This window comes from Natator depressus, chromosome 9 (assembly GCF_965152275.1).
Source record: "Natator depressus isolate rNatDep1 chromosome 9, rNatDep2.hap1, whole genome shotgun sequence".
NCBI classification, from domain to species: Eukaryota; Metazoa; Chordata; order Testudines; family Cheloniidae; genus Natator; species Natator depressus.
The window spans coordinates 64368848-64382614 of NC_134242.1; the positions used below are offsets into that span (position 1 = coordinate 64368848).

The 13767-nt window shown below is 46.3% G+C and overlaps 1 protein-coding gene across 4 annotated transcripts in view; it reads left to right on the forward strand.

Moving 5' to 3' along the window:
- The first annotated feature begins 844 nt into the window (after nt 1-844).
- The window catches only part of PCDH19 (protocadherin 19), a 106821-nt gene continuing 93898 nt past the window's right edge, over nt 845-13767 (forward strand). For all 4 annotated transcript variants that reach the window (XM_074964429.1, XM_074964430.1, XM_074964433.1 and 1 more), the window contains exons 1-2: nt 845-3959; nt 7296-7623. In XM_074964429.1, the coding sequence (XP_074820530.1) occupies nt 1825-3959; nt 7296-7623 (2463 nt within the window). In that variant the 5' untranslated portion in view covers nt 845-1824. The remainder of the gene's footprint in view (nt 3960-7295; nt 7624-13767) is intronic.

Below are 13767 nucleotides of genomic sequence, written 5' to 3' on the forward strand. Positions count from 1 at the left end.
GCCTTGCTGTGTTTTGCCTCCAGCTTGTTGCCAAACGCCTCATAATATTAAAGGTGCATTTCAAAGTCGGGGGCTGCAGGGGGAAGAGAAGGAACCGCCCCATCATTTAAATCCATTGGCAACCGGACAAAACACATATTGACAGATAAAGCCCTGGTCGGTTTCATGAAAGGGATTGAAAGCAACAAGGAAACAGCCCGATCCTCACTGCATCCCTGGCCCCGAAGGAAGCTGCGAAGGGCTCCAACTGCCCTGCTCGCTCTTTGGTACCAGTCTGTAAGTTTCTCCAGCGGGCTCCCTCCCCTTGCTCCGCTTTGGCCCCGCCCCTGGGCCAGGAACGCGGTTCCACGGCCGCTGATTGGCTGCAGCTCGGCGTAGCTCAGGTCCGGAGCCGCGCTCTCTCTCCAGACGGTGTGGTGGCCAGGAGTTTGCAGCAGCAGCAGCAGCCGCAGCGGCGAGCGAGGTGGAGACGGGGCAGTGGGGAAGCCAAGCCGCCCAGCGCTCGGGCACACGCGTGGCACCGCTGGGGTGGGCTTGCACCAGCACCCCCGCCGCCAGCCCTGCAGCAGCTGCGGCTCCTGAGGATTTGGGAGGCTCGGATTTGCTGAAGAACTTAAATATAAAAAAGCTCCTCACTCGTCCACGGCGTCATTTCTGCCGGTTGGGCACACGCGCGCAGCCAGCCAAGCCCGGCGCCCGCCTCGCGCTGTTTCCCCGGCGCGTGTCCAGCCACGATTCAGGGACTATGAGCCTGGAAGTGAAACTTTCCTGGAGCGAGCTTTATTTCCCCTGTCCATTCGCAAACCCGATGAATGCGAGATAATAATGGAGAGGAAAAAGGCGAAGGCTGTCTCCGAGCTCAGCACGCCAGCGCTCTGATTCACCGCGGAGCAGCCCGCACCTGCTGTGAGCGCCTCGGACTTTGCCTAGCCAGCCTATTGCTCCTACTTTCCCCGGGCGAGCCGAAGGAAGAGGAGGAGAGGTGGGGCTGCTGTGCAAACTGCTGTAAGAACTTGCGTGGCGGATACGGTGTAACTGACTAGCTCGGGTTTCCAAAGGCGAGCGTGACTTTCCACTGCTAACTCTATGACTCTCAGAGATGACACAGCCTTCCCCATCTCCAGCCCAGGGAAGTGGCTCCGCGGTAGGGCCCTGAGGAACCCCCCAAAACCCGACCCCCAGTAGCATCTTATTTTGCAGACGTTCCCCTCCCCCCTCTTTCCAGTCTGTGACTTATGATCGGATAAGGCTTCCCCCACCCCTGCTCGTTTGCAGCCGCACTTTCACACCAGCCACTGCCTCGGTGTCTGGTTGCTTTTTTTTTTTTTTTTAAAATAGGGTTTTATTTTTAATGCAGTAACCACAAGGATGCGTTTAAAGTGTGCCTGGTCTCCGCAGTGAGGTCTGTGCTATTTTTTTTTTTCGGGAGGGGGGAGATATTGCGCATGCCAGGTGCAAATAAATCCAGATTCCCCCATATATTGACTGCTCTGTGATTTTTTTTTTAATCTCTCTATAAAATACAATTTTTCCTATAACTTCTAACCTGCATGCACCTCGATGGGCGGAAAGCGCAGCTGATTTTACTGGGATGGTCGATGCTAACTTTGATAAAGAGGTGAAACTGACTGCCGGGGGAAGCAGACGAGCTGATCGTCTCTAGACTCGAGACGATTTCTGCCTCTGATTTTACCCTATTTTAAAACACAACACACCCCACCCCGGTTCCCCCAGACAGCCAAGCACCAAAATACCCCCGCCCCCGCCGGGCGATCAACAGGCAGCCAGGAGGGAAGAGGGGCGCCAGGTGTGCGGAACCGGGAGATGGATATTCTCCCCGTCCTGCTCGCCTTGCTGTGGTCCGGGGCAGGAGCCCTGATCAACCTGAAGTACTCGGTGGACGAGGAGCAGCGCGCCGGCACGGTGATCGCGAACATCGGCAAGGACGCCCGGGAGGCCGGCTTCGTGCTGGACCCCCGCCAGCCCGCCGCCTTCCGGGTGGTCTCCAACTCGGCCCCGCACCTGGTGGACATCAGCCCGGGCTCGGGCTTGCTGGTGACCAAGCAGAAGATCGACCGGGACCTGCTGTGCCGCCAGAGCCCCAAGTGCGTGATCTCGCTGGAGGTGATGTCCAGCTCCATGGAGATCTGCGTGATCAAGCTGGAGATCAAGGACCTGAACGACAACGCGCCCAGCTTCCCCACCGACCAGATCGAGCTGGAGATCTCGGAGACGGCCAGCCCGGGCACGCGGGTGCCGCTGGAGAGCGCCTACGACCCGGACTCGGGCAGCTTCGGGGTGCAGAGCTACGAGCTCACCCCCAACGACCTCTTCGGGCTGGAGACCAAGACGCGCGGCGACGGCTCCCGCTTCGCCGAGCTGGTGGTGGAGCGCAGCCTGGACCGCGAGACGCAGTCCCACTACAGCTACCTGCTCACGGCGCTGGACGGCGGCGACCCGCCCAACTTCGGCACGGTGGAGCTCAGCATCCGGGTCATCGACTCCAACGACAACAACCCGCTCTTCGAGGAGCCGGCCTACGCCGTCAGCGTGCCCGAGAACGCGCCGCCCGGCACGCCCCTGCTCCGCCTCAACGCCTCCGACCCCGACGAGGGCACCAACGGGCAGGTGCTCTACTCCTTCCACAGCTACGTGTCCGAGCGGGCCCGCCAGCTCTTCCACCTGGACCCGCAGAGCGGCCTGCTCAGCGTCAGCGGCGCCGTGGACTACGAGGAGGGCCACAGCTACGAGCTGGACGTGCAGGCCAAGGACCTGGGGCCCAACTCCATCCCGGCCCACTGCAAGGTGACGGTCAGCGTGCAGGACGCCAACGACAACCCACCCCTCATCAACCTGCTCTCGGTCAACAGCGAGCTGGTGGAGGTGAGCGAGAGCGCGCCGCCCGGCTACGTCATCGCCCTGGTGCGGGTCTCCGACCACGACTCCGGGGCCAACGGGCGGGTGCAATGCAAGCTGCTGGGCAGCGTGCCCTTCCGCCTGCAGGAGTACGAGAGCTTCTCCACCATCCTGGTGGATGGGCGGCTGGACCGGGAGCAGAGGGACCAGTACAACCTCACCATCCAGGCCCGGGACAACGGGGTGCCCTCCCTGCAGGCCACCAAGTCCTTCACCGTCAAGATCACCGACGAGAACGACAACCATCCCCACTTCTCCAAGCCCTACTACCAGGTCATCGTGCAGGAGAACAACACCCCTGGGGCCTACCTCCTCTCCGTCTCCGCCAGGGACCCTGACCTGGGCCTAAATGGCAGCGTCTCCTATCAGATCGTGCCCTCCCAAGTCCGGGACATGCCCGTCTTCACCTATGTTTCCATCAACCCCAACTCTGGGGACATCTATGCCTTGAGGTCCTTCAATCACGAGCAGACCAAGGCTTTCGAGTTCAAAGTCTTGGCCAAAGATGGGGGCAACCCGTCCCTGCAGAGCAATGCCACCGTCAGAGTGATCGTTCTGGATGTCAACGACAACACCCCTGTGATAACTGCCCCACCTCTGGTCAATGGGACTGCAGAAGTGTACATTCCTAGGAACGCTGGGGTTGGTTACTTAGTGACAGTGATCAAGGCAGATGACTATGATGAGGGGGAGAATGGAAGACTATCCTATGAAATGGCAGATGGGGATAGAGGGTTTTTTGAAATAGATCAGTTCAATGGAGAGATAAGGACCACCAGAGCATTTGGGGAGAATGCAAAGACTACTTATGAGCTGATTGTGGTAGCGCATGATCATGGAAAAACATCGCTCTCAGCTTCTGCCTTGATTTTGATATACCTATCTCCAGCTCTCGATGCCCAGGAATCCATAGGATCTGTTAACTTGTCACTGATTTTCATTATTGCCCTGGGTTCTATTGCTGCCATTCTTTTTGTCACCATGATCTTTGTGGCAGTCAAGTGTAAAAGGGATAACAAGGAAATAAGGACCTACAACTGCAGGTAACGTGAACTTGTTTCTTTGTACCATGCAATATGTGCTTTGATTTGTCAATCTAAATTACTTTTCCATTTGTTTTAAACCCACAGGTGTATTGCACTCTTTTTAGGAGCAAAAATGAGGGTTCATGATATTATGTTGCTTTTAAGAAAATTTCCATAAACTTTTTTTTTTTTTAATTATTCTGAGAGAAGTGGTTTTGAAAAGAATATTCCAGTCTGAATAAGTGTGTTTTGACAATCTGTCCTAATATACATTTTCTTATGCATTCTGTAGCAGAACAAACCAATCTGTCTTAAATCAGCATCGCTATTTCCTGTGTGCTTAGGGGGAAAAAATGTACAGATCGAATTGTTACCAAAAGAGGAGAGAGCCCCTGATTTTAGATTTCAGGAGAGAACTATGTTTTTATATAGTTGCACTCACTCCTGGGTGAGCAGTACCATCCTGGTTGTAAAGCCAGGTTGGATTTTTGAAGCACTGAACAGCTGAAATGGAACAAGCCTAACGTGGGGAGAGTTGTAGGTGCTCATAGCACTGAGTCCACACATAGGATAGCAAATCCACACCTACAGTAGTAGTTGGTATTGGTGGGCTTTGCTTTAAGGTTCATCTGCATGATGTTTGGATCCTGTCCCCACCAGAGGATGTCACTATGGGCATTTTTTATGTGTTGGTTTTTTCCAGGAGTGGTGGATATAAAAAAAGTGGAAGCTGGGAGAACACACTATGAAAGAAATCAGGGTTCAGCTAGAATTCATGAAGTGGAGCAATGCCCTTAAAGCCCTTTCTTTCCATATAAAAGAACTATTGTGCATGTGTGTTTCAGGATGCAGCTCTTACAAGCAAAAATAAATCCAAAAGAATAGGGGGGAAAAGAGTCATTTCCTTGAATAAACCCAATTCCTTGTGAAAATGTAACTGTTGATTTAGTTCTTATCAGTTGTTTTAATGATCATATTTACAACTTTGCATGATTTTGCAATGCATGATCACAAGTCCAAAATGGGGAATGGTAGGTCATCTCTGCATCTGAAACCTTAGCTGCTATGAAAGCCTAATATCTGAAATTGTGTTCCCTGAATATGTAACAGCCAAGCGATTATTGTTTCTTTTACTATTCTCTGTGTTACACAAGTTAGTAGACAAATGCTAACCACACATGAATATCAATCAGATGCCATAAAGGAGCAGCTGCAATGCCTCATAAATGGTTTAATCCTGTTACTAGTGCAATAGCCATGACTTCTTCATTCCTTCAGCACTGAATCTTTCAGATGGAAGGAATGGAAATTAATTTTGATCTACCTTTGTAACATAACGATTGCCTGTGGCAATTTTATAGTGCAGAAGAATGTGCAGTCTTTAAAGTTTTATTTACAGAGATATAATAACGGAGAGTTCAGTTTTTATATCCCATTTTCACAACATAAAGCATGTTTATAAGCCCTTTTGCTGGATGGGGAAAAATCATCTACAAATAAAGCACTGTATGTGCTATATTATGGGATGCCTAGCTTTAAATGAGAGCTAATATACCAGATTTCTTGCCAGTTTGGTCCATTAAACAAGAATAGGATCTGAATGTCTAAAATCAAATCGTGGTGAGGCCTCTAACAACTTCATACAAAGGACCAGGAGGCTTAATGTGTTTTAGGGATTAATGAAGTGCAGTTTAATTAAATAAGTGGTCAATAGAGAAAGGACATCAGAATGAATGCTGTGAGAATTGGACTCTCACATTGCCAAACTTAAACATTAAGGTAAACAAAACAATTAAAGCTCTGTCAAGTGTTGTTAGACTAGCCTGCATGCGTACAGATCTTTTGCACAACAAAAATCTCCTGAATTCCTTTATTTTATTGACAAGCACAATGGAATGATCATTCTATTAGCAGCGTAAATCTGATCAAGTGAAGTCAGCTGCAGAGGCGCAAAAAAGTACTGTATAGGCTTAGATGTGGTTTTGATCATCATGTGTCCCATATGTGCATTTTGTATATCTGTTTAGACTTGTCTTTTCTTTTCTTATTTTTTCAAGGTGCCTATCAACATCTGCAGGAGGTTTTTCATAAAATTAGTTCATTTATGAGGCGTATGAGAGAGCTAGCTGTTTTGATGGTTTTTTTTTCCGGCTCAGGCAATTAGCTTTGTAGAGCAAGAATGCTTGTACAATATTTACCTTTCTAGATAAACCTGTGTTACTTATTCTTGCTGTTATCTCCTTAATTGCAATTATTGGATTTCAAAAAACCCACCTTTATCATAATTTGAAAAGTAACAAACTCCATACTTTTGAATGTATATTTCTGGCTATGGTAATAGTTTAACATAATTCCTTTGAGAAGTATTGTGATGTCTGGCATCTTGTATGCATATCTATATCTATCTGTGTGGCGTTGATAATGATACACGGTCCTCTGGGTCAAAAAAAACGACAGTTACTTCAATCTAAATGTACAGGGATAATGCCGAGTGCAATTATGTTTTTAATTATTTTTTCCAGTAGCTTAATGATAACTTTCTTCCTTTGGTATTTTTTAAGAGAGAAAGACACACATCCTGCATCAGTTCGTTCTTTCAGCAGGTACGAAGCAAAGGGGAAAGACAGGCATAGAAAAACAAGCTGATGTAAGAAAAGGTCAGAAGAATAGTTTCTCTTTGAAAACATCATTTTTGCTCTTCAGTTTCTAGAAGAAAAACATTTCCCAGGAAGTGGGGAGGGGTATTGAGGGGAGGGGAGAAGAAAGGTTCCAGAGAAGATTTAAAGTTATCAAATGGTACCATGAAAGAGTTGAAATAAAAGCAACCTGGAAACATTTTGTTATGCAAACAGCCTTCGGAGTATGGTGGGATAAGTGTGCAAGATAAGAATATTGTGGAATTTGCTATGTTTACTGCTAGGGGAGGAGATCTGGAGAAAAATCTCTAGTCATGCTGGTTTTTGATTTACATGAACTAAACACTTTAAAAATCCTTATTACACATGGAAATTAATTCAGGTACCCTTTTCAGTTCATGGACCTTAACATCTCCATTTTTTCTTTTCTGCAGGCTGAACTTTATTCCTGGTAACTAAATATCAGCAATTATAAACACCAAACAAAACACGGAGGAAATGTTCCCTTCCCTTTCTTTTTGTGTGTTACTTGTAAACTTTATACATATGAAAATAAGCTAAAGATCATATGTTGCCACAGGATTCAAAACATGACATAAGGTGCATGAATAAGAAGTCTGTGTTGAGATGGGGCTAAGCCCTCTGGGTTTCTTAATTATTGAGCCGGGCACAGTTCAGGATTCTGTTAGATACTCATTTTGCTTCTTCTGTCCCACAGAATTGCAGAGTACTCTTATGGGCATCAAAAGAAATCAAGCAAGAAGAAAAAAATCAGCAAGAATGATATCCGGCTGGTACCACGGGATGTAGAGGAGACAGATAAAATGAATGTGGTGAGCTGCTCCTCCCTTACTTCATCTCTCAACTATTTTGACTATCATCAGCAGACCTTGCCACTGGGCTGCCGCAGATCTGAAAGTACCTTCCTCAATGTGGAGAATCAGAATACTAGGAACGCAGGCTCCAACCACGTTTATCATCACACCTTCACCGGGCAGAGTCCCCAGCAACCGGATCTGATCATCAATGGAATGCCATTGCCAGAGGTGAGTGTGGCCAGAACTTTTACAGAGTTTGTGAGGCTGAATCTAAACAGTTTGAGAACCTCCCTAGCAGCAAATGAAAGTTTGGTGTATAGAACTTAGTGTGTGAAGGCAATGTGTCTTGTTGCAAGTCATGCCTCCAGACTTTATAGAATCTGCTTCCAGAAGGAGGCAGATATTCATGTAAATATATGTACATATAATGCATTTTAATTTTTGCAGGGTATTATACTCCACGCATCTGTTGGTGTTGTCATTGTCGTCTCTGGGCTTTAAGCACTGCGAAAGCCACTTCTTGAACACAGAGATCAACAGTATTTAATGCATGCTCTACATGGATGCTCAGATACCATGGTGATGAGCATAGTATAAATACCTAGCGGTTAAGTTAAGAGTTGGATGTAAAAGTCTGAAGTCACTTAAATCTTTCTAATGGAAGAATCGGCCACTGTAATAATCACTGACTTCAAATATGGGCACAATCCTGCAACTCTTACTTATGTGAGTAATTCTTACTCACCACATGTAGTTCCAGTTAAGTCAGCAGGGCTGCTAATGCAAGTAATGATGGCAGGGTCAGGCCCATGCCTTACTAATAGTGTTGGTGGAGTGTCCCCCTCCCCCCCAATGCTAATTTCATTTTAGCTTTAAGGGGATGACTCTTAAGGAAACATCAGTTTGGTCAATAGTTAAATTCTTAAGTTGGTCTTTGAAGGTTTTTTAAATTTTTATTTGTGGCCATTGGTATGATAGTAGGAATACACAGTGCTTCAGGGTTTTCACTTTAAATTAGGCAGCTGAAGTTCTAACATCTCCCATATTGTCACCTCGCTATTTGGTGTGAGTGAGTGGTGACCATTGAAATAGGTGATGGATGGTGTCTTTCTAAATATGAAGAAATGAGGTGGAGTGTCTGTGGCCCTGGTCGCACTCACTGACTTCCTCTAATTCCGTCAGGTGTTTTCTGTACATCATGGGCATTGTTTACTGTTGCTTGTTTGTTTCTCTTTGAATTGTTATTTGGTATTAAACAAAACAATCAAAGGTTTGTCATGTTTCCTACTTTAAACAGAATAACAAAGCTGAAAAAGCAGCTAAAATATTTATGGCCTACTCTAATCTGCTCTCAGTACACCAGTGTAAATGCAAAATGAGTCCGCTGAAGACAGTGGAGGTGCTCCAGATTTATACCTTTTTGTCTACCCAGTGATTAAACACCCAGGCCTGGCATGCGTCAGCTGACTTGGGATCACAGGACTCGAACTACAAGGCCGTAAAATTGCGGGGTGGCTGTTTAGGCTTGGGCTGGAGCCTGGGTGCTGGGACTCTCCACCCTCATGGGGTCCTAGAGTTCAGGCTCCAGCCCAAGCCCGAACATCTACACTGCAGTTTTTACAGCCCGATGAGCCCAAGTCATCTGACCTGGGCCAGCCGCAGGCGTCTAATTGCTGTGTAGATATACACTAAGAGTACAGTTTTGCTCTTAGTGTCTGGTTGCAGGCCTGTTTTAAAGCAGTTGGTGTCTGTGGGCCTGATCTTGCAGTCCTTATGTTGTCAAAATTCCCACTGAATTCACTGTTTGTAGTATCATTAGACACTGTGTTGGTCCCAGGATATTAGAAAAACAAGGTGGATGAGGTAATATCTTTTTTTGGAGCACCTTCTGTCGGTGAGAGAGACAAGCTTTCGAGCCACACACAGTTCAAGGTTTGGGAAAGGTATTCAAAAGTGTATCGCCTAAATACAAGGTGGAACAGGTTTTTTAGCATAAGTAGTGAAAGCACATTTTAAGGGTCCATTCAAAGTGAAGTGGCCCATTAGCACTTCTGCAGTCACTAACCCCACCTTTTTTGTCCTGTGAGTTAGATGGTTGTATTTAAGCCATAAATCCAGTTTCTCTATTAAGACCATGATATTTAGTGTCTAGCAAGTTATGAACTTAAGCTCCCCAGCTTGTCTTTTGAAGGTGTTGCGCAGCTTTCTTTTGAGGACAAGGACTGAGAGGTCAGATGTGGAATGAATGTGTTTTGAAAAATGTTTACCCTCAGGTTATATGGTGTTCTTGTCTTTTATTATTTTTCTGCGTGAGTTCATTCGAGAGCACAGTGATTGTCTGGTTTCACTCCCATGGTTGCTATGGAGGCATTTAGTGCATTGGATGAGGTACATCACACCTTGTGATAGGTATGTGTAGAACCTATGGCTCTTGAAAGGTATGTTGTGTGGGGTATTGATCATTGTGGCAGTGGAGCTATGTCTGTAGGTTTTGCTTGGGTTGTTATGGGGGGGTCTGGTGCTGCTTTCAGTTGTTGGGTCCTGGTCTGCTGGGAGCTAGGTGAGGTTGGGGGGTTGTTTGAAGACCAGAAGAATTCACTACTATTTTAATCTCCATAAGCACTGCATAATTAGGTCCTTTAAAGAGTAATTTTTGGTGGTCTCTGAATAGGGATATAAGCCTTTGTTCTTGAATTGTTATGGAGTCCCTAGGTAAAATCCAGGGGTAGAGTTTTAAAGGATGGATTTAGTTTGTAATTAAAAGGTGACTCTCTTAGTTTTCTAGGTCTTTGAGATATCATCTGCTTTTACCCCCCCTTGCATTTCACATCTGTCCTGCCATAGCAGCTCCAGACTTTTACATGTCATCTTACAGTTTTGCCGTTTTCAGGGTTACCCACTTAGACGCACTGAGACAACTTCTGCATCAGTGCACAAGCACACGGAGCCAGTACTGAATATAACAGCCTGTAGCTGCCAGGAGTGAGAGAGTGCCTAAATGCAATTAGGAGGGTATGGCTGAAGTAATAGAGCACTGTTACAGAGAATGAAAGTTCAGCTTAACCTCTGGTATAAAAGCTATAATCAGGCGTCTTGGCTGTACCTGAATATTGACCTATATATAATAACTTGTATAATTTACTGTTTAGGCCAGGTCTACACTAGGAAATTAGGTTTGTATAGCAGTGTTGCTCAGGGGTGTGGCTTTTTCACACCCATGAGTGATGCAGTTAAACAGACCTAACCCGCAGTGTAGAAAGTGCTAAGTTGACCGGAGAATCTCCCATTGGCCTAGCTGCCACCTCTCGCGGAGGCGAAGTACCTACGCTGCTGGCAGAAGCTCTCCCATGGACCTAGGTAGCATCTTCATGGACCTAGGTAGCATCTTCATCTTCTACAGTGGCACAGTTGTAGCGATGTAGCTGTGCTGCTGCATCAGTTTAAGTGCAGATCTGCCTAGATACAGACCTGAGGCAGAACCCCTGATCCAAATGCCCTCATACTTGAGGAGAGTTTGGATCGTATCTAGATCTGAACTCTTTGGCTCAGGCCTTTCTTTAATTAATTACATATGCTAGGAAAATTGATCATACAGCCATCTTTGAACCCTAAACTCAGGTGGGCTTGAGAAAAGGTGAAGAATTCCAGAATTTGTTAATATTAGGGTCCCATCAAGATTCAGGCTCATCTGAGCACTGCATAGAATAATATTTGAGGGGTGGAGTGTCCCGAGAGTTCAGATCACACTTTTTTTCAAGGTTGTGGGCAAGCAAAGTGTTTTGTTTTCTGGGGGCAGTGTCCTATGAATAATTCCTGCCTTTATGGGTGGGAGAATGGTATCATTTGGAGGAGGGTCTCAGAAGTGTTATTGGCGGCTGCTGCTGCCTATCAAAAGGCATTGGTATTCCAGAGTACTGTAGGAGCCTCCTATGCAGTTTCTACATATAGGGCAGTTGAGCAACATTGTGAGTACTCTGAGGTCATGATTCAGTATTACAGACTAAATTCAATCATAAAATCCATCACACATTGGTATTAACTAGAATTGTCTGTGGGCAGCTGGAGGTCTGCAGTATTGGGGAAGAGGAAAAGATCAGGGGAGACATCATAGCACAGCTGATAAAGTTAGTAGACATACTCAGCCAGAATACATTTATGTTCAAATTTCTCCCTGATGCAGCTGCATTACAGTTAAGCTTTGGATCCAGCTGGGTGTGAATCTCCCTGAAGAAGCGTCAACTCTATTAACTCTGTTTTTTTTCTATTAGGGAGGCAGGACACTGGCACAAGGGAAAGACATTTCCCTACATTTCTCGTCTTTAACTTGAGTCCCTCTGTCACTTCTTATAAGCTTAATATATTAGAAGGCACTGAAACATGGAGTGTTGAAATGAATTTATTGTATTAACAAATTAAATGTTTCTCTACCCCGCTTCAGTGTCAGCTTAAAATGTAGTATGCCAGCAGTTAAACCAGAACTGCACAAGGGGCAGTTACAAGATTTTCACAGTTTTATTAAGAGTACAAGCAGCTCTCTCACTGGGTGAGCTCAGAAAGTCTCATCCAAAGCCTGTTGAAATAAATGAGACTTTCCATTGACTTCACTGGTTTTTGTGTCAGGCCTTGCACAAATCCAGCTCTGAGAATGTCTCTCCACCAAGGCGTTGTCTGTTTTGTTTGTGTCCTAATTTATATCCCTTGAGGAGAGGAATTGGACGAATCTCCTTGCACCTCAGTTGCAATGCTGGAGGTGTTGAATGTTCTCTCCACTGCATGCCATGCCTTCGTATGAAATGAAGGATTAGGAGTGCTCAGCCCCTGAGAGATCTGGCTGGGATCTCTAAGGGCTTTTAAAATCCTTCAGAATGCTAGATCCAAATGATCCCCCTGCCACGTGATGCTGAGGGGAGCAAGACCAGAGAAAACCCACAGAAATATTGTCATCCACTCAGAGGGGCAAGTGGATATGTGGTAGCATCTCTGTAGCATGTATCCTCCCCCTTAGTAGAATTGCGTGTAAGCTGGTCTCTGTGAGTGGGAGGCTGAAGCCAGCCAAGATGGGAGTAGAGTTGGAGAGCAGCTGTGCTACATGATATGCTCCCAAGAGAATGCAGACTAATATGTGGCAGACTGCTGGCTTAATGCTGATGCTGTTTGCATTAATTCCCTCCCTCTGCTCTGCTCCTTGGGAGTAGTGGAGGGCCAGGAGAACATAGTGGGTGGAAGCACCACCATGAAAAGTCAGGCTGCCAGTTATTTACAGATGGGAAGAGGGTAGCACAGTGTAAGGGGAAATTGAGTCACTGCATCTAATTGAGGAATCATGAATTTGGGCCATGGATCCCTGGCCTTCTGGCCTTTGATGGGCACATTCCCTGTCTTGGTCACACTGCTGTTGATTCCAAAATCTGTGGAGGGAGGATCATAGACGCGAGAGATGGAAAAGGTCTTTTCCGTCATCTAACTCATCTCTCTGCTAGTGCAGGATGCCTCAGACTTGGCAGCTACATCAGAACTGCAGGGATCTTTGATTGATTTGTTCCCCTCTTCACATTTTCACACAGGAGTGCAGCCCTGGGGCCTTCCTGGGCAAGGAGAACCAGTTCAGGTGAAAAAAGAGCTTACCAAACCTCTGTACACTACTCATACTGATCCCTAAATGAAATCTACTTTGAAGCTTGAACAAAGTAGGAAACTGGGTTTAAAAACCATAACGTTCTTTTTCAAAATAGTACCAACCAGGCTGTTGTTATGGGGAGGCGGTTGTGCTATTTCTGACCCAGCTGGCACCAGGAATTACTTTAAATCTGGAAGACCCAAGAGTTTCAGCTGAAAATCCAAACTTTTGGGTGCTTGTGCAAATGGAGCCTCCAAACACTTGGAGCTCATCCATCACTAGCGCCCAGATAGCACAGTGATGAGCTCTTTACAAATGCCCAACATAGAGAGAAGTCGCACAAAAGGATATTCCAGAACTGTTCAGTGTCTGTGGAGGAGCAACCTGTTACCAGATCCCAGCTTTCTCTTACTACTTAATCTGAGTCCATGCTCTTCTCTCCCCTTCAAGATCTGTGCTTCTAAAAGATAAATAGGTCATTGACCCTGGCCCGAGCTTCTGTCCCCCTGCCCAGTCCCAAACATGATGGTTGACTTCCAGGGTGCTTCCAGCCTGGGTCTGCTAGGAAGATGACTGCAGGTCTCACTGCAGCAGTCTCCATGGAACTGCAGTGGAACACAGTTGCTGTTCCTCAGTGTCAGACTGTATTACATTAATAGGAGTTATTGTGCATTAGCAATTACGTGTTTACAAAGCATATTATTATAACACTTCCCGGTGCAGACCGTTTAGTAATTACGATTCTTACCCAGCCA